The following is a 27,419-nucleotide window of genomic DNA, read 5'->3' as shown; positions in this document are numbered from 1 at the left end:
TCCTACACCCTGACCCCCTAAAAATAAACGGTGTCTCGATTCTCCTGTGCTATGCGAGTGGTGTGTAACACTCACGTTTTGGTCGCAGTCCTCTGCTGGATCCGGTTCTTTCACTTCAGGAACTGCCACACACACATCCGGGGATATCCAATTAATTTTAAAATAAAAAAGTTTACTTAACTGTCCATTTTCATCATATTGAAACACGCAGTATTGGGTACAAACTTTTCCATTTTCAAAGTCCATAGCACAGCACCTCTGGCCCTTGGGATACTCCATCTGGCTCTGCAGATTCCATGAGTCCCAACCCAACTCCCTTATGCGATTCCTCGTCCGACTTCCTCTCCTAGGAAGATATTGAGGCACGCTTCTCAGTGCCTCAGTTAGACCTTAAGCCCCGCTCAGAGTTTATGGCTGAAGTTCTCTTGCTGCTGAACAGCTCATGCTCTTCGTGGCCTAAGACCTCCAACTGCTGCTCTCTCTCCACATAATCTTTCACTCTAACTGCACTAACCAGAAAGTGCTCCCCTTGTTAACTGACCCTGGCCCTCCCACACTGAGGTTGTTTCTGCACACATTAATTGTTTCTATCCTAAACCTGTCTACTTCCTGAACTTATTGTGCCCACCAATGCACTGTTACCAATACTATCTTATAGCTAAATCTAAACATATGTCCTATGTACTAATCTCATCCTTTCCCTATATCTAATACATTTATCAGAACACATCGAGTCATCCACAAATTATAGCAATACATTAACTTTGTGCCTATAAGGTTCTATGAATAATAAAACACTTTTTCGCATACACACTTTATAACCGTTTTTCGAATCAAGGGAGAAGAACATGACTGTCCCAGTCACCCTCTTACACTAGGGGATTTACTGAACTGATTAACCCTTGCAATGACAGAGCAAGGAAAAACCTGCACTGTTTAATAGGATGGTGAAGAACTTCTAATCAGTGCAGGATTTTGTGTGACCAGACGCTGCGATCTTCTGGCCCCTCTGTTGCGATATGCCTGTGACACCTGTGCTCTGTTTGTTGATCTATTGCTGCCTTACCTTGGACCTCGTTCTGACCATCCATTTGCCTAGCCCCTTTGCTTTGATCCACTATCTTCTTGGTATTCTGACTTCAGACTGTGACCTGACAACGCCTTTGTGTTTCCCCTTTAGTTTATGACGTGCTCTCTTTGTATCTGACCCTGGAATGTTTGACTACCCTGCTTCACGGCTTGTCCGTCCCAGTATGTGAATCACTTTGATCTGTTATCGCATTATGTAATGCACCATTTTGAATAATAATTATAATGATGTCATACAGGCTTTATCTACTACGTTATACACTATACTCATTTGCTTGTGAAAGATTCATTGGAGTTGGATTGTTGCTGTATTAAAATTCATCTGATTGTCATGATGCTGTTTGGAGTTGTTTTTTTCTGCCATATTAAACACTGTACAGGAAACATCTTTCTTACTTGGCAATCATATTTTTAGGTGTGTGTGTGTGTGTGTGTGTGTGTGTGTGTGTGCGTGTGTGTGCGCGTGTGTGCGCGCGTGTGTGTGCGCGTGTGTGCGCGCGTGTGTGTGCGTGTGTGGGGGGAGGATTTGTAGTCTTTAAAGCCAACTGTATATTTATTGCCACAAACAAGATTGGATCCCATCACTGGAAAACCAGAAAACCATCCTTTGGGATCAGTTCCTACTTTTGACCAGAAGTCCTCAGAACTTCCTTGATTTTCAAGATTACATTCACGGAATGGCCACAATGGCAATAGAAACCGCGACATTATCCTAATTATTGCAAAAATGTATTTTGTTATCAACTATAGGCATTATGGGTAGTAAATAACCTCATGCCAAACTGCTATTTTTTACATCAATTATTCTTTTCACTTCAGTCTAATTTTTACTGATCTGATGACATTTTTTTTTTAGAACAGATCTAAAAAACAGGCCACAATCTCTACAATGAACAGAGCCAAAAGGGCTTTCTGGCCACCCACTTAACTAAGAATGTCTTCTTTCTAAACTTCCTCCCACTGATACTCCTAGTTCTCTGTCACCCAACATGAAAAGACATTACTTTTTTCATGTAAGTAGACAAGAAGTTTATGAGTGTGCTTAGCTTTACTGATACTTTTGATCCACCCAAGTGTAGTTTGTTGCATCCTGGCATAATAACAGTTTGCATGCTGTAGACTGAGCGCAAGACCTTCTCAACATGCATCGCACTGTAGTATTCTGTAAATGGATGTACATCCAATTCTTGGTCCTCTAATTCTTGGTGCTGCTTTGCAGCAGCTCTCCACTCTGGCTAGCTATTATACGGCTAGTCCGTACCTCCTACCTTTAATGTAGCATCGGCGTCTCTGCCTCCTGCCGGGCAGAGACGCCGTTCCCCTCACCGCCACGGCCCTGGTCCGGCATCTTCCGGCTCCCGTCCTGCAGCTACTGTGGCGCGCACTGTGCGCAGCTTCCCAGGCACTGTGCTTAGGGCACGCGCGCTCCCTCCCTCTTAAAGGGGCCGCGCGCCGTCCTAAAAAGTCCCCGACCAATGGCCGGAGGACTTCCCCCTATTTAAAGCACCTCCTCCAATATGGAGGTGCCTGTGCAATGGTTGTTATTCCATGTGCTAACACTTGCTTCAGCCCTCAGGTCCCACTGCCTGTCAGTCCTGGTCGCCAGTCTGCCTGCCAGTTACCTGCCGTGCTCACCAGCCTGCTTACCTGGAAGCACCTGCCTGTTACCTGTTGTGCCCGCCAGCCTGCTTACCTGGAAGCACCTGTTACCTGTTGTGCCCGCCAGCCTGCTTACCTGGAAGCACCTGCCTGTTACCTGTTGTGCCCGCCTGCCTGCCTACCTGGAGCACCTGCCTGTTACCTGTTGTGCCGCCTAGGTTGTCTACCCGGACCACCCGTCAGCCTTCCAGCCGTGCTCATCCGCTGTACTGGTCAGTTCCTGCCATCTGACCCGTGGGAGTCACCTGCTCTCACCCAAGGTCGGTCCCAGAGTGGCACCTGGTCCCCCTGCTCGGTCCCTCCCTGGTTCACGGAGTCAATTGAGCCGCCGTGCGACCTTTGTCAGGCCAAGTAGGCACTTAGTTACGCCCCTCTGGTCCCTCCTTGCACCGAAGCACAGAGGTTCCACCACCCGGACCCGTAACATTTAACTGATACAAAATACGGACACACTGCATAAAACACCCCGGCAATTTTTATTTTACGCTAAGCCAGTACCCTAGCCTTGTCCAATCCTTAATATGTGCCAACCGAGAAATATTTTCCCATTAAAGCACATTAATATTCCACACAGTATAGTACCCTTTTCATGGCCTTCTCAGTATGGTGTCCCACCATACATTCCTCCCCACACAGCCAGATGCCCACCACACACTGTGTAATGTCTCGAAAGTACATTTCCCCCATGCACACAGTCTGATGCCCCCCCCAGTGCCCACCACTCACTATAATGCACTCACACTGCATTCCATCACACACAGTATCACATTTCCACAGTATATTCTCCCCACATTCTCATGCCCCCCACTAACCGCCCCCCAAACCTTGCCTTTGTTTTGCTCCTCTTTTCCAATATCTAGTCACATCACCTGAGAATGTCACGTGAGTCAAAAGTCCTAATAGGACCGTCAGTCTTTACACAATCTGGACGGTGGAGGAAGGACCTGTCCGCTATCTGCCTCAGTTATACACAGCTGTATCTGTATCCTGAGGACACAGATGCAGCCGAAGTGGAAACATACGCCCGACCTCCTGGGAACGCTCCCAAAACTCAAGACAGTCCCACTGAATGATTGAGGGGGCCGGGATTTGGTATTTTCTCCTGAGCAGAGCACCCCTCATCTGTGATATCCATATGAGATAACTGAGCACATTTGTGCAAGAATAGGCTGTGCACACTGCAACACGTGCTCTTTTCCAAGGCCAAAGAGTTTCCTTTTGTCTTCACAGCTATCACACCTAATGAATAGTCTTTGACCTGAAAAGTTGCTAACATTTTTTTAGTGATTTTGGTGCCAAAGATGTCTGAACTGTTTTATATTAAGTTTATGGTGCTGATTAAGAATATGACTTTGGTTTTGCCAGATTGGCTCTACTTTCTGAGATATTTAATAGTTAATTAATTACAGTAGAATTCTGGCTTCAAAAAGTGGCTTTTATAGCATTGTGAGGCTACAAATTGAAATACAAAATAATTATATGGGATATTTCATTACATAAGACACTGTTAGAGTCAAAATACCAAAAGCTATTGCATTTGTTATCACACACAAGTCGCATTGGGGAATGCATTATTTTCATGGATGAACTATCTCAAAAACTAGAAAAGAATCAGCGTCCAATAGCAAACTAATAACAGCAATTTATTAATAAACTCCAACAAAATGATGAGTTATTCTGCCCAATATGAGCATGCCTTTTGTTGCTAAATACAAACCTCTCGAGCACACCCATACCATTGGGATATTTCTTGCTCTAATAACCAACAAGCCCAGTAATTAATGTCATTCTCTTAGTGTTGTCTTCCTTTTAATAAGCAATGTATTTTAAAGAGACCTAATGTTCATTAGCTTCTCCTAATTTCTTAGTTTAACCACATCGGCAACCCGCGATCACAGGTTCCTGATAGTTGCAATGTCAACCTGAGGCCAAATGGTGGCCTTGCTATACGATGGCTTGTTAGGCCCTGCCATAAGCCTGGTTTAACTGGTCAATTGTGCGTGTAAAGCTGACAGGTCTCATGCACTCCATTGCAAAAGTATTGCAGTATATCAGACCAATAAAAGTATGATTCCCATATTGAGATGAAGTCAAAAAAGTTCAATAAAATTTGTAAAAAAAAAAAACTTGAAAACCTGTTTCACCACTAATAATGCAGTTTTTATATAAAAAGAATAACAAGAAAACTTACACATAAGTGATATTGTAAAGTTCAGAATGACCCGATATATAAAAGTGTCCCATTATTTATCTCATAAAAACGCCAAAACAAAATGTTGCTTTTTCATCATACAGACACTAAAAGAATTATATAATTGAAACTCGTCCTGCAAAAAACTCTGACTTCACGGCGCCTGCGTACAAGGTCCCTGCTCTACAATGAACATAGGCGGCAGGAAGAAGAGCGCCTTGCGTAAAAGGTGAAGTGCGCAGGCGCAGGATTTGGCCGCGGTGACTGCACGTCACAGTGCGCTGTGACGAGCAGGGAAGGGGAGAAACATTATAATTCACACAGGATGCGGGGATCCCTTGTGGGCTCAGAGACTGGAACACATCAGAAACTTGTAGAAATAAAAAGACATTTCACAGCAACAAGACCTCGATTATGAGGCATACAGGTACTGTAGGTATAGATCTACATTTCTATCACCTGTATGTCCATATTAGAGGTCAGATAGGTCCCAGGGGATGACAAATTCTCTTTAATAGCTGTCTACAAATATCTGAAGGGCTGTCACACTGTAAAGGGATCAGCTTTATTCTCATTTGCACAAAGAAAGACTACAGTCATGGCCAAAAGTTTTGAGAATGACACCAAAATTATATTTTCACATGATCTGCTGGCCTCTGGTTTTTATTAGTGTTTGTCTGATGTTTATATCACATCCAGAAATATAATTGCAATCATATTATGAGTACCAATAGGTTATATTGACAGTTAGAATGAGTTAATGCAGCAAGTCAATATTTGCAGTGTTGCCCCTTCTTCTTCAAGACCTCTGTAATTCTCCCTGGCATGCTCTCAATCAACTTTTGGACCAAATCCTGACTGATAGCAGTCCATTCTTGCATAATCAATGCTTGCATTTTGCCAGAATTTGTTGGTTTTTGTTTGTCCACCCGTCTCTTGATGATTGACCACAAGTTCTCAATGGGATTAAGATCTGGGGAGTTTCCAGGCCATGGACCCAAAAACTCTATGTATTGTTCCATGAGCCATTTAGTTATCACCTTTGCTTTATGGCAAGGTGCTCCATCATGCTGGAAAAGGCATTGTTGGGCGCCAAACTGCTCTTGGACGGTTGGGAGAAGTTGCTCTTGGAGGACATTCTGGTACCATTCTTTATTCATGGCTGTGTTTTTAGGCAAGACTGTGAGTGAGCCGATTCCCTTGGCTGAGAAGCAACCCCACACATGAATGGTTTCAGGATGCTTTACAGTTGGCATGAGACAAGACTGGTGGTAGCGCTCACCTCTTCTTCTCCGAATAAGCTGTTTTCCAGATGTCCCAAACAATCGAAAAGGGGGTTCATCAGAGAAAATTACTTTGCCCCAGTCCTCAGCAGTCCACTCCTTGTACCTTTTGCAGCATATCAGTCGGTCCCTGATGTTTTTTCTGGAGAGAAGTGGCTTCTTTGCTGCCCTCCTTGAAACCAGCCCTTGCTCAAAGAGTCTCCGCCTCACAGTGCGTGCAGAAGCACTCACACCAGCCTGCTGCCATTCCTGAGCAAGCTCGGCACTGCTGGTAGTCCGATCCCGCAGCTGAAACAGTTTTAAGATACGGTCCTGGCGCTTGCTGGTCTTTCTTGGGCGCCCTGGAGCCTTTTTGACAACAATGGAAGCTCTCTCCTTGAAGTTCTTGATGATGCGATAGATTGTTGACTGAGGTGCAATCTTTGTAGCTGCGATACTCTTCCCTGTTAGGCCATTTTTGTGCAGTGCAATAATGGCTGCACGTGTTTCTTTAGAGATAACCATGGTTAACTGAAGAGAAACAATGATACCAAGAACCAGCCTCCTTTTAAAGTGTCCAGTGATGTCATTCTTACTTAATCATGACTGATTGATCGCCAGCCCTGTCCTCATCAACACCCACACCTGTGTTAATGGATCAATCACTAAAACGATGTTAGCTGCTCCTTTTAAGGCAGGACTGCATTGATGTTGAAATGAGTTTTGGGGGTTAAAGTTCATTTTCTGGGCAAATATTGACTTTGCAAGTACAGTAATTGCTGTTAAGCTGATCACTCTTTGACATTCAGGAGTATATGCAAATTGCCATTACAAAAAATGAAGCAGTAAACTTTGGAAAAATTACTATTTGTCTCATTTTCAATACTTTTGGCCATGACTGTAGAAGCAATGACATGAAACTGAATGGGAGAAGATACAGATTAGATATTAGAAAAAAAAAATTGACAGTGAGGGGCATCAATGAGTGGAACAGGTGGCCACGAGAGGTGGTGAGTTCTCTTTCAACGGAGGCTGGACAGACATCTGTCTGAGATGGTTTAGTGAATCCTGCATTGTGCAGGGGGTTGGACATGATGACCCTGGAGGTCCCTTCCAACTCTAACATTCTATGATTTAATACCAGTGAAAGAAAAGCGACCTACCTGCTTGCTGCTGCTTCTCAGTCTCTTGGCCATGATCCAGACAGTCTCACGTTGAATAGGGAATCTATCAGACAGGCTCGTCACCAGCATCGAGAGATTGCTGCAAATGCTATCAAAACGTCCTTCAATAGCAGTGGTCCACTGACTGTACACTGGGACGGGAAAAGTTTGCAAGCCAGACCCGCAATGAAAGTTGTTGTCGTTCCCAGAGATACCTAACAGCACAGGAGCAGCACAAGCTAAGGTTGTATCCGAGGTTCTACAGGATTGGCAGGTCTTGGATAAAGTGAAGTTTGTCATTCGACACAACCAGTAGTAACACTGGTACAAAGACTGGTGCATGCGTCCTCTTGCAACAGAAACTGCAGAAAGAACTACTGTGTAAAGAGATGGACATACTGCCCACATTCTCCTTTGAAGACACATGTGTAGCACCCCGAGGGCTCGGCTGCTACAGGGGTATTGCACCTCAAACCAGAGGTGTGATATTCCACTCCCGGGTAAGGATGGATTGTGGACCAGGACTCGGTAGGCTGCATGCACCACACACACCCCATTTCCGAGGGACAGCTCAACGGTGCTCCCACTAGACAGAAGTGTAGGCACGACAGCATCTGTCCCTGGCTGGAGTGGGGAGGGGGAGGAAAACCCAGTGGTGTAGGAGCAGATAGGGGTGGGTCTCTGGGCAAAGGTAGGAGCCCATTCGTTGCTAGTCACCTGGGCTCACACATAGAGGGAGGTATATAAGGTGGGCACCATCTTAGAACAGTGTTCAGTCCAGGGAGTCTGTTCAGAGAGGATTTCAGCCAGTGAGGGCTGACAGGGAGCTGTGGCTCAGTCTGGGCCCAGCTCCACGAGGCAGGCCTGGAGTGGAGGCCAGAAACAGCAGAGAGAACAGGAACAGAAGAGAAAGGAAACAAGGAACAGCACATTAAGAGAGGACCAGAGACACGAGAGAAGAAGGAACCCCATAGGCCCAGGAGATTGCGGGTGACGGGTTGGCAGAACAGGGTACCGGATCCCAAATTGGTGGAGGCGATTAATCCTCAGCCAAAGACCGGCGGTCGTGACTATATCTCGGTGCGACCCCTCACTACACCTACCAGGAAGGCACACCACATAGGGTCAGGGACGCAGAGATCAGCGTACCAAGAGAAGGCCCGAGGCAGCCGGACAAACGTAGAGTCACTGGTGGGGCACGGCCAGAGAAGGGAAGAGAAGGGAGCCCTGTGCCACGCTCTGGAATTGCCTGGGAGTTGGTCGAGCCCCTTGCCTGGTGGACGCAGCACGGCTTGGGCAGTCACCGCCGGTACCGAGGTGACTAGGACCAGTAAAGAACTGTGAGTAAAGCATTGGAAACTGCAACCACACGTCTCTGTGCTTCTTCGCCGCACCAGCACTACCAGTGCTGGGACGCTCGTGCACCATCACTCCCATCATCCACACTAACTGCCCTGAGGCTATACTTCTCCCGTGGGGAGTCATCCCATTCTTAGCTGCACACATAACACCGGCCTCAGCGGTCTGCCTTGCAGCGGTGGCCCCACTGACCGCAATCCACGGGTGGCGTAGTCGGACTATTATCTCACTAATAAGACTGCCACTGAATTGACCACCCTGGGCACGGACCGGGTCATCGCCACGGAGACTACAACCCCCAGCGATCCGGCTCCGGGTATTCCCCGCACACACAGGCCCAGGGGGCGCGTCACATGTACAGTGAGGAAAATAAGTATTTGACACACTGCCAGTTTTTGCAAGTTTTCCCACCTACAACGAATGGAGAGGTCTATAATTTTTATCGTAGGTACACTTCAACTGGAAGAGGCAGAATCTTAAAAAAAAAAATCCAGAAAATCACATTGACAATAGGACTCTCACTAAGTGGACTGTGTAGTACTGAGCTCAGCTGTGGTGAAGACAGAGAAACGTGACGCAAGAACAAGTAAAGTTGAAGAGGTAGAGACATTGTGTATGAAGATGCTCCGTATTGTGAAAGAAACGTTCATGAAGTTATGCACCTGCTATCTATTGTGCATGGTTCCCACCAAGATACTGTTAAGTAAAAGACTGTTGAGTGGTGGTCTCCCTCATTGAACTGTTCAACATCTGGTCCTGGCCAGCCGAAGTCACCAGCATCATGTCACCTGCAAGGGCATAGCACCCCTTTAGACAAAATCTGCGCACCCAGCCAGGACCGCCATCTTCATGCAATGTCTTGGGGCGTGAAAGAAGAGTACCTCACCCACGGTTGCTGCCCCGCGCCATGTTACATCTGAGCTAGACTGATCGTTTGAAGCTTTATCTGTAAATAACCATACTTTTCATTGAGTCCATACTTAATTCTGTGAGCTCGCTCAGTCCTTCTGGACTGCACACTTCTCAATGGTCTTTTCAACAATCAGGGAAGGTCTCAGGACCTGAATCCCCACAGAGTGATCTGCAGGGAATTACCCTATTCGCAGTTACAGGGACCTATTCATCATTTGCAGAGTTTTCAAAGTCAGTTTTTTTTTTTAATCTTGTAGTATTCTTTGATGTTTTCTCCACTAAATTGTTCAAAATGGTGCATGTGGTTCATGAATGTTGCGCAAAATAAAGAATACTCTTTATTTCTGTCATTAGCCTTTTTCGTGACTACTAGTAGCACAAAAACACGTAAGGCTAAAATGTAGCAAAAATTTGAGCAAGCTTACATAAAATCACTTTAAGGGGGAACTAGAGTCCTTTTGAGAAAAAAAATCCCACCTGCAATGACGAACATAATAATAACAGATGAAAATATAAAATGGACTTTTAAATAAAGCACAAATTAAAAGAAGAATAAGACATAAATGAAAGACACCATAAAATAGACAAAAATGCAATAATGCATTGGGCCACAGTGCTTTAACAAGGCCAACACAATTTACTGCTGAGCCCTTTGCCTTCTTACTTCATCAAAATGTCCAATTTTACCACAGACAAAATAAGCCAGTTCTTAATAACTCTTGTATTTTACACTCAAGTCTTTGCTTATCGACAGTAGTAGTATATTGCAAGTCATTTTCTGGAATTGCCACTGCTCTCTCCCCGGGCAGGCTAATGTTTCTTTTCCCAGATTAGTACAGGAAGGACTTCCAGGAATTGCTGAAGGAGAATATTCTCCAGCACCTGTTGAACTGTCTTGCATCGAGAGAAATCCACTAAAAGCATAATTCAGTGATTGAGTCTGAGCTTCTCTAAGTCATTCCTCAACTTGTTATCTGTTGGTCTAGAACATTTGACAAGATGAATCTGCTTCCATATTGTAGTGTCTCAAAATGGTAGCTTTGAGCATTCTCTGTCCTCATTTGCCAGTATGACTGCTGAACTTTGCTAGTGAGAAATGGTGCTACATGAAGTACCCATTGTTCTTCAAGCCACTCATGAGCTTGGGCCACTTTTTCAGATACGACTCTATCATCAATTTCTGTTAGTTTGGTAAGTTATAAATTTTCAGCTGCACCCAATAAAACAGGTCATCTCCCCTCTTTTTTTATATTCTTGTTTGCTGCCACCCACATTTACGATGCTCCTCCTCATTTTCTTTTTTATATTGCTCCTTCTATACTGGTCACTTAACTCTTGGCAATGGACCAACCTTCTAGAGTTACTCCTAGTATTTCATTGAGCAGTTGCACTCACAGGTGGATCAGTACCATTCCCAGCTGCATCACCCTCCTCTGGAATTTGGATTCTCTAAGGGTTAGGTCTGGATATGTAGCATGGATTGGAACGGCAATCAGAAAAGCCAAACAGTGCCTTGGCAGCAGAGCTGGATATGCTGGATGCCACCAGGAAGCAGAGTGGGATAGCAGAGATGGATGTGTCAGGAGACTTACATGAAGCAATTAATCAGAGCTCTGTGGCACACAGAGTTTAATGGTGAAAATGCCAAACTACCTGAATACTCAGGCAGTGAGCCATCTGAGCCAGCCTAAAAGCTTGGCATCAGAGGAGTGCACCAGGTTACCATTGTAACCTGACAGGCACAGGAGCAGAGTGAGCTGGCTTCCAGAGGAGGAGAAAGGAGAGCCTGATACAGGAGCCTGGACTGGTGAATACCACATAGGGTTACACACCTCAGTCCAGTTGGTTTCCATTTGGATATAGGGCTAGCTTGATCTGCTTGGAGGTGTCCTACCAGTATAGAAAATGAAGACGTCTTGGTATGCTGAGACCGTCTAAGAGAATTGGTCCATTCTAATCTCCTGGCATATTCTCTTCCTGTCATGAACAGAGTAGACCATTGTGCATAGTCCAATACAAGATACAGTTCCACTGCTGTCACCATATGCTGAAATGTAAGCACTCCTGCCTTCATAGATTGCCATCATTCATGCATCTTGTTTTTGGCAATCAAGGCTCCTATTTATTTTGAACAAAATACAAAGCAAAATAAAATCAAGAATCCAGGAAATTTGGGTTTAGGCTGCAGCTCTTTTGACTCAAGTAGCACCCCAATACTCAGTTTACATACTCTAAACTAAAGTTGGCCAACATATATTCTCCAGGTGCCTTTTAATACCCAAGTTTCTAGTACCCAGAATCACATAGTCTTAAAGGGATAACACTTGGGTTCAACTTTCAAACCATGAACACTATAAATGATACTAGGTATTTCCTTATAATCTAAAGAGGGTCTTGCATTTTTTATATATACAAGAAAATGAGGAAATCATACAAATTTCATATTTTGCCACACTTGATATTAATCAAATGAATGCCATATAAACTTATCAGGTTTAGTACTCGTTCATACGAGTGTATAATCGGTCCGTGTGCTGTCCATACGCAAAACTGATATGGACAGCACACTGACCAGTAAGTCAATGGGTTAGTTCACATGAATATTTTTACACATTGACAATATGGAGAATGAGGCAGCACATTCAAAGAAATGCGAGGTTTTTAACCCATGTGACGTTTCTGCTCCAATGAGCTTTTCTCAAGCATCTCTAGTGAATGTCAGAAAAGCTCACTGGAGCTGCAACGTGGCATGGGTTAATAAAAGGTTAATTTCACTGGATGTGCTGCGCACTCTCCATATTTGGTGGCTGTTGGATCAAGCCCTTCGAGACATGCACCCACCCCCCCTTCAAATTGCCAGTGCTGCTGCCTTTCCTTTAACTACTTTACACACTGACAGATGGTCTAGATATAAAAGAAATCACAGCATACACTAAAGCGAAATGAAAGAAATGAGCCGGAATATATGTCAGTGCAAGTGCACATTCACACTGTGGCCATTTAACTGACAGACCTAAAATAAAAATAAAATGAGGAAATATTATGATAATAGTACAAGAAAATAACATAGGGTACTTAGTTAACACTATTTTGATCAAAAAAGCGTAAAAGCCATCCCACCGCGACAAGGTGTACCCAATCAGGCGGTACCTATCTCTTGTAGTTCACCTCACTGTGTCAACAGACTTCAAAATAGATGGGGGCAGAGCAGGACCAAGACTTCACTTTTCAGACACCTGCCCATGGAAAGCTACATAGACAAAATGCCCAGCCATTTTCATCAAAATAGCATTAACAAAGTTCTTTATGTTAATGTTATTTGCATGTACTATTCGTATTAACTTATTTACTTACTACAGGGTATTTGCTCATTTTGTTTTTCCCAGCATACCCCAGTCCGATTCATTTTCCAGCGTAGACACACCCTTTAAACTCAATGGGTGCATTTAAAAAAAACTGATGCCATGTTTGTCCAAAAGAAACATGAACATGTGAACAGCACCCTAGATTGTAAGGGGTATGTGTTTATCTGTAGAAAACACGGATAACATATGTACAAGAAAATCTGACCAAAGGGGCCTTAGCGGGGAAAGCTGGATCAGTCTCTCCATAGATACAACAGTGGACAGAGAGAAAGTGTTGCTGACTAGCGAGTGAGGAAAAAAGAGAGACCCAAATGAATACAATATTCACTCCTCCAACATTACCCAAACTCTAATTTTTCCAATTGAGGCAACTGAGTTATAACTGATCATTAGGGATGAGTGGACCCATGGAAGTTTGAGTAATGATACCTAACCCAAACTTTGGACTAAAGTTCGATTCAGGTACCCGAACTTCAACCTGAATCCGAACCCCATTGAAAACAATGGGGATCCGAACTTTGGAACTGGAAAATTCTCTCTCTCTCACTTCCCGGGAGAAGTCCGTGTTCGGAGTTTAGCAACGGTACGAACTCTGAACTTTTAAGTTCGGGTTCACTAATCTCTACTGATCATCAATTCCAATGAAGGTGAATCCCAATTCAAAGTGAAAAACCTAAAAAGCTTTCTTCTTAGGATCAAGAAGAGGAAGTGTCAGTATCCATGGAGGAGCTTCTGAAGCAACTTATTCACAGAGAGGAGGGAGCAGCTAGCAGTGACATAGCAGCATCTGAGCTGCAGCAGCCCACAGGGTGATGAGCACTGGAGGCAGTACCAGAGAATGGGAGCAGGAGGAGTAAAAAACCCCTGTTCCCCGCCTTCCACACAGAGCAGGAAGAGGACACATTGTAGGAGAACACCAGCCCAAGCACTGCCTGTGATACTGGGTGCACAGAATGTAGCCACAGCCTGGGATTTCTCCAAGGAGTGTCGTGGGTGAGAAAGCTTCTGTGCTATCTAATGATTCTAAGCCTGTCCGTTCATCGAATTGTTTTATTCACTGATTTTATGAGCAGAAATGTGGTTAGCAGTAACACTATGGCCAACGTGTGGGCTGGTAGGACTGAGGGAACCGGCACTGGTGCTAGTAATTTTCTGGGGAGAAATCTTCAGGGAATTTCAGAGCACTGGGGTCTGGGAGACCATCTATTGAAGAAGGTTCTGGTGTATCTGAACTAGCGTGAAAGAGGTTCTGACATGTGACATACTCCTATATTGAGAAAAGTATTAGGACGCACCTCTTAATCACCGAATTCAGGTTTTTCATTCAGTCCCATTCCACTGGTGTATAATATCCCAGCCCCTCGCCATGCCGCCTGCCTTTACTACCATCTGTGAGAGAATGGGACGTTCTAAAGAGCTAAGAGATACCGGCGTGGTCCTGTAATAGGAGTCACCAGCGTAACAAGTCAGATCATGACATTTCTTCCCTCCTAAATATTCCTGCATCACCTGTGAATGATATTATTGAGAAATGGAAGCATTTACTTACCACAGTAAACCAACCAAGAAGTGGAGACCACGTAAAGTTACAGAGCGTGGTCACCGAGAGCTGAGGAGCATAGTGTAAGGAGCTCCCCAACACTCTGCTGACTCCATGACTGCAGAGATCTAATCCTCCTCTGGCCTTAACATCAGCGCAAAAATTGTGCACCACAAGCTTCATGGCCAAGGAGCTACATGAAGTGTCGGACTGGAGTTCCTTGGGCCCAGCAGAGAAAAATAGTTATTGGGACCCACCATGCAATTATATAGAAATAAAACAAGGCCCCAATTCTGTTGTAAAATGGGGTAATATTGTTGTATAATATCAAACAAAGTGTTTATTAACCAATAAATATCCAATTTAACTTAACGAATAACAAACATCCAGGCAAAAGAGAAACAGTTATATCTCATTTATTGCGTTTAGATAAAGTGGCATAACGCAACAATAAATACTTTCAAGGTACATTCTGTTAAAGTATAAGTCCCATAAATGGAACCTGCATCTATTTTGATGACAGGGCCCCGTCACACGCTGCTGCAAAACAGATAAAAGTCCCATTTGTGAGACCCACATCTACTATTATGGCACACCCTGTGAATATGCCACTAATGCAATATGGAAGCCCTGCACGGGACGCATCCTCTATATACTGCACCGCACGAGACGCACCCTCTATATACTGCACCGCACGAGACGCACCCTCTATATACTGCACCGCACGAGACGCACCCTCTATATACTGCACCGCACGGGACGCACCCTCTATATACTGCACCGCACGGGACGCACCCTCTATATACTGCACCGCACGAGACGCACCCTCTATATACTGCACCGCACGAGACGCACCCTCTATATACTGCACCGCACGAGACGCACCCTCTATATACTGCACCGCACGAGACGCACCCTCTATATACTGCACCGCACGAGACGCACCCTCTATATACTGCACCGCACGGGACGCACCCTCTATATACTGCACCGCACGAGACGCACCCTCTATATACTGCACCGCACGAGACGCACCCTCTATATACTGCACCGCACGAGACGCACCCTCTATATACTGCACCGCACGGGACGCACCCTCTATATACTGCACCGCACGGGACGCATCCTCTATATACTGCACCGCACGGGACGCATCCTCTATATACTGCACCGCACAAGACGCATCCTCTATATTCTGCACCGCACGAGACGCATCCTCTACAGTATATACTGCACCTCACGGGACGCACCCTCTATATACTGCACCTCACGGGACGCACCCTCTATATACTGCACCTCACGGGACGCACCCTCTATATACTGCACCGCACGGGACGCATTCTCTATATACTGCACCGCACGAGACGCACCCTCTATATACTGCACCGCACGGGACGCATTCTCTATATACTGCACCGCACGGGACGCATTCTCTATATACTGCACCGCACGGGACGCATTCTCTATATACTGCACCGCACGGGACGCATCCTCTATATACTGCAACGCACGGGACGCATCCTCTATATACTGCACCGCACGGGACGCATCCTCTATATACTGCACCGCACAAGACGCATCCTCTATATACTGCACCGCACAAGACGCATCCTCTATATACTGCACCGCACGAGACGCATCCTCTATATACTGCACCGCACGGGACGCACCCTCTATATACTGCACCGCACGGGACGCACCCTCTATATACTGCACCGCACGGGACGCATCCTCTATATACTGCACCGCACAAGACGCATCCTCTATATTCTGCACCGCACGAGACGCATCCTCTACAGTATATACTGCACCTCACGGGACGCACCCTCTATATACTGCACCGCACGGGACGCACCCTCTATATACTGCACCGCACGGGACGCATCCTCTATATACTGCACCGCACGGGACGCACCCTCTATATACTGCACCGCACGGGACGCACCCTCTATATACTGCACCGCACGGGACGCATCCTCTATATACTGCACCGCACGGGACGCATCCTCTATATACTGCACCGCACGGGACGCATCCTCTATATACTGCACCGCACGGGACGCACCCTCTATATACTGCACCGCACGGGACGCACCCTCTATATACTGCACCGCACGGGACGCATCCTCTATATACTGCACCGCACAAGACGCATCCTCTATATTCTGCACCGCACGAGACGCATCCTCTACAGTATATACTGCACCTCACGGGACGCACCCTCTATATACTGCACCGCACGGGACGCACCCTCTATATACTGCACCGCACGGGACGCATCCTCTATATACTGCACCGCACGGGACGCACCCTCTATATACTGCACCGCACGGGACGCACCCTCTATATACTGCACCGCACGGGACGCATCCTCTATATACTGCACCGCACGGGACGCATCCTCTATATACTGCACCGCACGGGACGCACCCTCTATATACTGCACCGCACGGGACGCACCCTCTATATACTGCACCGCACGGGACGCACCCTCTATATACTGCACCGCACGGGACGCACCCTCTATATACTGCACCGCACGGGACGCACCCTCTATATACTGCACCGCACGGGACGCATCCTCTATATACTGCACCGCACGGGACACAACAAACACCACAAAGTTAGACAGCGGCATTTAATAGGTTAACAATTGCGGGCGGCGCTTCACTCCACCCACTGTTGTTAGAAGCAAGTCCTAGCTGTAATACACAGAGATTACCTGCTGAATATGGGGTGTGCTCAGCCTGTGAGCCTGATTCATACACCCGCTACTCACTTGCGCCGTACATGTACAGTGGATGTTGGAAACGGGTTAAACCATGATTGGACTTTTATGAATGCAGCGACACCAAATATGCATATATTTTTTATTTTTTTTAATTGCAAAAGGGGTGTGATTGAAACTTTTAGATTTTTCACTTTTTTTTTTTTTTTAAAAAGGAAAAAACTTTTTATTATTTTTTTACTTACTTTAGAGGAATGGGCTTCACAGGATGACCAAGATGGCAGTTATAGGGGTCTTCAGTAGGCCCTCAGCTGCCGATTACCTGTGATCGGATCACCAGGGGATGACGAGAGTAAGTGCACATGTCATGCTAAGAGACTCTCAGAGATTGACAGCAACATTTAAATTATTAGGGTACGTACCCACGATCAGTCTATAGCCACTTCTAAAGCGCTGTGTCTGATTACACAGGTAATTGAACACATGCAGAATTAATGCACACTATACATTCTATTGGGTAAATTCCTGTTGCGGAGTTTACGCGGCGTCAAATAGAAGCACAGTGGGCATGGGATTTCTATAAATCCCACCTACTGTGCTTCTACTGTAGAACACAGCGTTTTGGACGCAGCGCAGGTGAGCTGCGTCCAAAACGCTACAAATACTGATCGTGAGCATGTACTCACCCTAATTGCTTGAGTGCCCCTCCCACTGTGTCACCTCTTATTTACTGTTGGCCCCCTCCACTGCTGTCACCTCTTATTTACTGTTGGCCCCCTCCACTGCTGTCACCTCTTATTTACTGTTGGCCCCCTCCACTGCTGTCACCTCTTATTTACTGTTGGCCCCCTCCACTGCTGTCACCTCTTATTTACTGTTGGCCCCCTCCACTGCTGTCACCTCTTATTTACTGTTGGCCCCCTCCACTGCTGTCACCTCTTATTTACTGTTGGCCCCCTCCACTGCTGTCACCTCTTATTTACTGTTGGCCCCCTCCCCCGCTGTCACCTCTTATTTACTGTTGGCCCCCTCCACTGCTGTCACCTCTTATTTACTGTTGGCCCCCTCCACTGCTGTCACCTCTTATTTACTGTTGGCCCCCTCCACTGCTGTCACCTCTTATTTACTGTTGGCCCCCTCCACTGCTGTCACCTCTTATTTACTGTTGGCCCCCTCCCCCGCTGTCACCTCTTATTTACTGTTGGCCCCCTCCCCCGCTGTCACCTCTTATTTACTGTTGGCCCCCTCCCCCGCTGTCACCTCTTATTTACTGTTGGCCCCCTCCACTGATGTCACCTCTTATTTACTGTTGGCCCCCTCCACTGCTGTCACCTCTTATTTACTGCGGGCCCCCTCCCCCGCTGTCACCTCTTATTTACTGTTGGCCCCCTCCACTGCTGTCACCTCTTATTTACTGTTGGCCCCCTCCCCCGCTGTCACCTCTTATTTACTGTTGGCCCCCTCCCCCGCTGTCACCTCTTATTTACTGTTGGCCCCCTCCACTGCTGTCACCTCTTATTTACTGTTGGCCCCCTCCACTGCTGTCACCTCTTATTTACTGTTGGCCCCCTCCCCCGCTGTCACCTCTTATTTACTGCGGGCCCCCTCCCCCGCTGTCACCTCTTATTTACTGCGGGCCCCCTCCCCCGCTGTCACCTCTTATTTACTGTTGGCCCCCTCCACTGCTGTCACCTCTTATTTACTGTTGGCCCCCTCCACTGCTGTCACCTCTTATTTACTGTTGGCCCCCTCCCCCGCTGTCACCTCTTATTTACTGCGGGCCCCCTCCCCCGCTGTCACCTCTTATTTACTGTTGGCCCCCTCCCCCGCTGTCACCTCTTATTTACTGTTGGCCCCCTCCCCCGCTGTCACCTCTTATTTACTGTTGGCCCCCTCCCCCGCTGTCACCTCTTATTTACTGTTGGCCCCCTCCCCCGCTGTCACCTTATTTACTGTTGGCCCCCTCCACTGCTGTCACCTCTTATTTACTGTTGGCCCCCTCCACTGCTGTCACCTCTTATTTACTGTTGGCCCCCTCCACTGCTGTCACCTCTTATTTACTGTTGGCCCCCTCCCCCGCTGTCACCTCTTATTTACTGTTGGCCCCCTCCCCCGCTGTCACCTCTTATTTACTGTGGGCCCCCTCCCCCGCTGTCACCTCTTATTTACTGCGGGCCCCCTCCCCCGCTGTCACCTCTTATTTACTGCGGGCCCCCTCCACTGCTGTCACCTCTTATTTACTGCGGGCCCCCTCCCCCACTGTCACCTCTTATTTACTGTGGGCCCTTTCCTCCCTGTGTCACCTATAATTCCATGAGACCCCCCCAAATAACTCCCTGAGGGCACTTAATGGTAGTGCTGAGCTGGAGAACTAGTCAAGCACATGTTTTAACTCACATACTCCAGCCAGCGAACGAGGAAACAGGGAGCAGCACTCAATCTCCCTCTGCTCCTCCATCTGAAAATCATAGTATATGCTGGGGCAGGCGCTTGACCAATCACAGCTCCTTGCCTGAGCTGTGCTTATGAGGTCACACATATAAAACTAACACTGATTGGCTGCACTGCAACCAATCACTGTTAGGCTAAGGACAACCGAGCTGCTGTCCAGGGAATAGGAAGAGGAGCCGGAGACTCACTGCACAAGTGAGTTGACAGTTGTGTTTGATCAGCCGCACAGCTGTGACTGATGATAATCAATATATAAGCCAACATGTGCCGATGAGCAGTGCAGCTGGGTGCAGAATAAAGCGCACGGCACACTGCTCTCTGAGTAGTGGTGCATGCGATCGCGATATCGGGCAGGCACAGTGTAGGATCTACACCACAGATACGCAGTGTTAAGGTGCCTGGGCCCAGGCCCACCGGAGGATCCTCCGATTATCTGGTGGGCCTGTTCGACCCTGACTCCATGCAAGCCTTACACTACCAAGCACAATGCCAAGTGACTGATGGAGAGGTGTAAAGCACATGGCCACGGGGCCTTGAAGTCATAAAAACATGTTTTGTGGAGTGACGAATCACACTTTTCTTTGTCAGTCTTATGAATGAGTCTGAGTTTGGCAAATGACAGGAGACTGTTACCTGCCTGACTGTACTGTGCCAACTGTTAAGTTTGATGAATAAAGGATAATGCTATGGGTTGTTTTTCAGTTGTCAGCCTTGGACCCTTTGCTCCAATAAAGAACATTTTTGTTTAAAAATTCTTAATGTTACAGCATAACAAGACACTCTGGACTATCCTAAAAGGTCTAAATTTGTGTGAACAGTTTGAGGAAGCCCTTTTGTGTTCCAGTATGACTGCCCCACTGCACAAAGCAAGGTCCATAAAAAGGCAAGGTTGGGTGAGATTGGTGTGGAAGAACTTGACTTATCATTCATGACCTCAACACCATCCAACACTTTTGGGAAGAACTACACCGGAGGTTGTGATCCCATCTTCCCTAACATCAGTGTCTGATCTCACAAATGCTCTTCTAAATAAATGGGTAAAAATTTGCAGAAAGTCTTCCCAGAATAAGTTATTTTAGCTGCAAACAGAGGACCAACTCCACATTAATGATTTATTTTGGAAGAGGATGTCATAAAAGCTCATGCAGGAATAATGTGGAGGTGTCCCAGTACTTTTATCCATTGTCTTTCTTTTTAGTGAAGGAGAAGATTTGGTACAATGAGTACACTGATATATTATCTCTTTAATCATCAGCTGTAGAGCATGTAGTCAAGTTGAATAAGAAAAAGTTGATAATTGAGGTTCAAGCAAATGTCTACCTGTCAGGGATCCTTTTGGAAAGCAGTGTGTTTTTCATTTAATTTTATTTATTTAATTATTTTACTCATTTATATAGGGCCATTAATTCCACAGTGATTTACAGACATTATGGGCACTGTCCAAATTGGGGCTCACAATCTAAATTCCCTATCCGTATGACTTTGGAGTGTGGGAGGAAACCAGAGAACCCTGAGGAAACCCACGCAAACACAGGGAGAACATACAAACTCCTTGCAGATGTTGTCCTTGGTGGGATTTGAACCCAGGACCCCAGCGCTGCAAGGCTAACCACTGAGCCACCGTGCTGCCCATTTAATGAGGAATAGTGTAAGCTGACAAACGCTGCTACTGCCACAACTGCCCCTATTGTTGGGGACCGCACCCAATGTGTGAATGCTTTACAAAAAGGCCATTCAGTCTGGCCAATAGCAACCCAGATGGGCTGAGAGTTACGTTATGTACTAGGCAAATCTCTTTACCATCATCATTTAATTAGATTGACACTGAAAGATTACGAGATGATTCTTACAACCCAACCGATGGTCAGAGTAGTAGAAACCAAGAAGTCAGCATAGTAATGCTATTCGCACATCCCAATATGATACCCAAAATCAAGAAAATCCATATGTAAAAGGATATGTTTCCACAAGAGCTGGGGTACATTGGGGGTGTTGAATAGTGTATTAGTTTATTTACATGTGTCTCTTCTGTCCTTCTGTTGCTGGCCTGCAAACCTTCTGTCTGTCCACTATTCTTTCTACAGACAAAAAATCCTTCTTTCCTTACTAACACCCACCATTATTACCATCTTACTTGCATTTGACTAAACCTGAATGTGGTGGTGTTAGGTTTATATGGCATGCACTTAATTAAAAAAGCCCTCCATTAATATTTTTTGTTCATTAAATCTATGTACAGTACAGACCAAAAGTTTGGACACACCTCATTTAAAGATTTTTCTGTATTTTCATGACTATGAAACTTGTACATTCACACTGAAGGCATCAAAACTATGAATTAACACATGTGGAATTATATACTTAACAAAAAAGTGTGAAACAGCTGAAAATATGTCTTATATTCTAGGTTCTTCAAAGTAGCCACCTTTTGCTTTGATGACTGCTTTGCACACTCTTGGCATTCTCTTGATGAGCTTCAAGAGGTAGTCACCGGAAATGGTCTTCCAACAATCTTGAAGGAGTTCCCAGAGATGCTTAGCACTTGTTGGCCCTTTTGCCTTCACTCTGTGGTCCAGCTCACCCCAAACCATCTCGATTGGGTTCAGGTCTGGTGACTGTGGAGGCCAGGTCATCTGGCATAGCACCCCATCACTCTCCTTCTTGGTCAAATAGCCCTTACACAGCCTGGAGGTGTGTTTGGGGTCATTGTCCTGTTGAAAAATAAATGATGGTCCAACTAAATGCAAACTGGATGGAATAGCATGCCGCTGCAAGATGCTGTGGTAGCCATGCTGGTTCAGTTTGCCTTCAATTTTGAATAAATCCCCAACAGTGACACCAGCAAAGCACCCCCACACCATCACACCTCCTCCTCCATGCTTCACAGTGGGAACCAGGCATGTAGAGTCCATCCGTTCACTTTTTCTGCGTCGCACAAAGACACGGTGGTTGGAACCAAAGGTCTCAAATTTGGACTCATCAGACCAAACCACAGATTTCCACTGGTCTAATGTCCATTCCTTGTGTTCTTTAGCCCAAACAAGTCTCTTCTGCTTGTTGCCTGTCCTTAGCAGTGGTTTCCTAGCAGCTATTTTACCATGAAGGCCTGCTGCACAAAGTCTCCTCTTAACAGTTGTTGAAGAGATGTGTCTGCTGCTAGAACTCTGTGTGACATTGACCTGGTCTCTAATCTAAGCTGCTGTTAACCTGCGATTTCTGAGGCTGGTGACTCGGATAAACTTATCCTCAGAAGCAGAGGTGACTCTTTGGTCTTCCTTTCCTGGGGCGGTCCTCATGTGAGCCAGTTTCTTTGTAGCACTTGATGGTTTTTGCAACTGCACTTGGGGACACTTTCAAATTTTTCCCAATTTTTCAGACTGACTGACCTTCATTTCTTAAAGTAATGATGGTCACTCGTTTTTCTTTACTTAGCTGCTTTTTTCTTGCCATAATACAAATTCTAACAGTCTGTTCAGTAGGACTATCAGCTGTGTATCCACCTGACTTCTGCACAACACAACTGATGGTCCCAACCCCATTTATAAGGCAAGAAATCCCACTTATTAAACCTGACAGGGCACACCTGTGAAGTGAAAACCATTTCCGGTGACTACCTCTTGAAGCTCATGAAGAGAATGCCAAGAGTGTGCAAAGCAGTCATCAAAGCAAAAGGGGGCTACTTTGAAGAACCTAGAATATAAGACATATTTTCAGTTGTTTCACACTTTTTTGTTAAGTATATAATTCCACATGTGTTAATCCATAGTTTTGATGCCTTCAGTGTGAATGTACAATTTTCATAGTCATGAAAATACAGAAAAATCTTTAAATGAGAAGGTGTGTCCAAACTTTTGGTCTGTACTGTGTATGTGCATGAAGTATAGTGTGAGTGTATTAATATACTCACCGCCACTCTCTGGGATCCAGCGCGATTTCTCTCCTTTTCTCAGTGACGTCACCTCAATTTAGACTCTCCGGCTCACGCATAAAGTCTCTGTTGCAATGTAAGTCTGTAGAACCTCCTTCTGATGCTCCATAGACTTACATTGTAAAAGCAACTTCCGGTTAAAGAAGAGTTCAGTGTAACCTGGAGAGTCTGCAAAGCGGTGACATCACTGAGAAACAGAGTAGAATGGCTCTGGATCCCGGGGAGAGCTGTGGTAGGTGAGTATATTAATACACTGACACTACATTACATACATATACACACATTTAATGAAAAAAAAACGTTGATAGCAGGGTTTATTTAGATGCAGATGTGGAGGAGATGATTTTTGTCTTTGTATTAATATATAAAGATTGGAAGCTCCTCTTTACTTTAGATGGAAATAGGCAGTATTGCTTATTTATGATGGTTTTTTTTTAAATTTGAACCCAGGAATATATCCTTTTAATAATTTAAATAATAATTTAATTTAATAATATGAACGTTTATGGGGCTGTTCACATATCCATGATTTTTTGCAGATTGACTGGTTCACGCAAAATTGTGGGGACATGTCAGATCTTGATCAAAGTGTCTGATCAAAATCGGCCATGCTATTCTATGGGTCCATGAAAAAATTGGACAGCATTCGGATGCCATTTAAGTGCTGTTGTTTTTCATGGAGAAATGTTTTTTTTTTATATCTCATCTGAGAAAAACTCATGAAACTTTTGCCAAACTCTTATGAAACTCAAACCGATTTTCCCTTACTACAAAATCACCGACATGTGAATGAGCCCATAGTTGTGTACAGTAGGTTGAAAATGGTACAAGTTCATCCTTTTTGAATGAAGAATACATTATCTATCACTAGATTATTAATGCTGTTTGTTATGAGGAAAGCTGATACAGTGCTGATATAGTGGCTGCTGCTTCTACCTCTTGTGGTCGGACTGACTGCTCTAACTGTAAAGAATCACCTTACAGGTATACTTTTGGAGGATTCCCCAATGTATCTTTTTATATAGGCATACAGTGGGATACATTGACCATAGGCTCCTTCTTTTTGTTTTAAGCCTACTATGCTGTACCTTTTTTAGCTTCCCTTTGTAGAAAGCATAGTAGACTATGCTTTCCTGAACAGTGAAAAAAATATACGGTGACAAATACTGGCCCATCAACACATTTTCTATACTCTGGGTTAATGGGGGCCTCTTGATACGTTGAATGTATTCATTGGGTAATGCTCCAGATGTATACTTCTGATATGTAAAAGTAATTAGATATGAAAGTTGCATCAAGGGTGTCACAATGGTACAGGTCTTTCTGCTATGGTCACCAGTAGTTCTCTCTTAGGAAAGCTGAAGGGGGGCACTCATTTCATTATTTCTACTTCATAAGTAGTGAGGTCCACACTCTTTCACATCTAGATGGCCTAAGTGCACAAGGACAAATACGATGTCAAATAGGGAAGATTTATAAATGCCTAAAGGGTTTATAAGGGGTTGAACAGCCTTAGAAGTTACAAGGAAGTATGATGAGACATTCCCAACGTGACTCTTAGGAGTTGTCTTTGTTATTAGAAGACCGCAGATGTTTTCATTGTTGACTTTTTTATGTGTTTTCTTTAGGATGTGATGGAGGTACTGGAAGAAGAGCTGACATGCCCCATCTGCTGCAGCCTTTATGATGATCCTCGGGTTTTACCTTGTGCACATAACTTCTGTAAAAAATGCCTAGAAGGTGTGCTTGAGGGAAGTTCCAGACAGATATGGAGACCAACGTTCAAATGTCCAACATGCCGAAAAGAAATCTCTACAATGGATGTGAATAGTCCTCAAGTGAATTACTTATTGAAAGGAATTGTGGAGAAGTACAATAAGATGAAGGCATCTCCAAAGACACTGGTGTGTAAGGTCCACACTGGACAACCTCTGAACATCTTCTGCTCTACAGACCTGAAGCTGATCTGTGGTTTTTGTGCCACTAATGGCAATCACAGAGATCATGTCTTCTCCTCCATCGATGAGGCCTACAAGCAGGAAAAAAGTTCGTTTGACTTTTTTTTTCAGAGTTTTGAGGAAATTCAGTGCAAAGATGTGACTGCTCGCCTGGAAACCCTAGAGACTAACAAGAAGAACACCCTTCATTTGCTGACCACAGACTCAGACAGAGTAAAGGATCATTTTAAAAAGTTGCAGGAATTATTAGAACAGAAGAAAAACGAAATCCTCTCTGACTTTGAGACCATGAGGCTTGAGGTCCTGCAGGCTTATGACCCTGAAATCAATAAGCTCAACACCATTATTAACGAGCAGAGAAGGGCTTGTGTCATTGCCAAAAATTTTAAGGATATTTGTGATCCACTTTTATTCCTCCAGCAGATAGAAGAATTTAGAGAAAAAGTTGACTACCTTAAGGTTCCTTTACCTTCAGCCTCTGATGTGACTGTCTTGTCCTACATGAAAAATTTTGATACTCATATGTGGGATAACATAAAACTAGGAGAGGTGGATAAGCTGTGTTTGCCACAGGAAGCACCCGCAAAGCAGGAAAGACAGAAAAAGAAATTTTCATTCTCTTATCGAAGAGTAGCTGCTGTCTGTCTTCTCCTTGTTGGAGTGATGGTGGCATTTTTCTTAGGTCCTCCCAACAATTTCTTGCAAACATGTGATAGCCTTATGCGTCATATTTACTTTTACTCATCAGATGTTTGCGTACAACTAATGAGAGAAGCCTCTGTGTGTTGGGAATTAGTTTCAGAACAATTCTTTCTCCTCGTGAAAGTGCTAAAATATTACACCATGAATATTCTGGAGCACATGGCAAATTTTGCTTTTAAATATAAATTGTAATATTTATAGAAATGGTTTATAACATTTAAAATAAATGTATTGTGGGTACAGACCACACTCATTTGTCAGGTATGTTCATATTCTGAGTCTGCATTGGGGAGACATTTTTTTAAAAATGCACATAATCCATAATGCTAAGAAATACAGTGAACATGATTAAGGGTAGGTTTCACGCTCCGCAATTATCTGTTTTGGGTGGCCTTTTTCGCTACGTTTCTTTCTGAAAATGATGCAGCCAGATGTATCCACAGCATAAATTGAGCTGCAGATTTCAGATCTGTTGTGTAAATTCTCTTGAGTATGAACATGAAAATCCAGACTAAATATCTGCTGCATTTGTGTTCATTGGGAACGTTCCCTTAAATGCAATTGAAATGCATGCTTTTTTTCCCTATGAGCTTACATACTAGACATTATAGAAAAACATATACCGGTATTTTATTTCTGTCCATTATGAAAGCTGTGAGTCCTGCTGAATGCGCTCCCAGTGATAGAGAAGCGAGTCCGTCTATAAGTCTCATCCGAAGGAACACAGAGAATGATATAGCGAAGCGGTCTGAAAAGTGAAGTGTAACAAATGGAACTAGAATTAATAAATCCAGTGTCCAAGTCCCATGCACCATTTATAAACTCTGTGCTTGCTCCCACTAGGCCCAAAAACAGTAGAATATCCAAGATTCCCGAAGCACCACAGGATAATCCAAGATTCCCGAAGCACCACAGGATAATCCTTAAAAAGTTACATCTTTATCCCATAATATTAAAATAATCACAATAATAGGAAGACAAGGCAACATTTCGACCATATCTAGGAAGACAAGGCAACATTTTGACCATATCTAGGAAGACAAGGCAACGTTTCGACCATATCTAGGAAGACAAGGCAACGTTTCGACCATATCTAGGAAGACAATGCAATG

At 44.8% G+C, this 27,419-nt stretch overlaps 1 protein-coding gene across 7 annotated transcripts in view; it reads left to right on the top strand.

Annotated features, from left to right (window-relative positions):
- TRIM13 (tripartite motif containing 13) overlaps window positions 1–26,721 on the top strand; it is a 237,204-nt gene extending 210,483 nt beyond the window's left edge. For 6 of the 7 annotated variants that reach the window (XM_073662681.1, XM_073662680.1, XM_073662684.1 and 3 more), the window contains one exon: window positions 25,276–26,721. In XM_073662681.1, the coding sequence (XP_073518782.1) occupies window positions 25,282–26,499 (1,218 nt within the window). In that variant the 5' untranslated portion in view covers window positions 25,276–25,281 and the 3' untranslated portion in view covers window positions 26,500–26,721. Of the gene's footprint in view, window positions 1–13,861; window positions 13,994–25,275 lie in introns of those variants that run through there. The other variant, XM_073662679.1, reaches the window with a different exon arrangement.
- Window positions 26,722–27,419: the final 698 nt, after the last annotated feature.

The sequence above is a fragment of the Phyllobates terribilis genome, unplaced genomic scaffold (genome assembly GCF_046119375.1).
Source record: "Phyllobates terribilis strain yellow unplaced genomic scaffold, ASM4611937v1 Scaffold_2__4_contigs__length_985480577, whole genome shotgun sequence".
NCBI classification, from domain to species: Eukaryota; Metazoa; Chordata; class Amphibia; order Anura; family Dendrobatidae; genus Phyllobates; species Phyllobates terribilis.
This window is presented reverse-complemented; position numbering and strand designations above follow the sequence as displayed.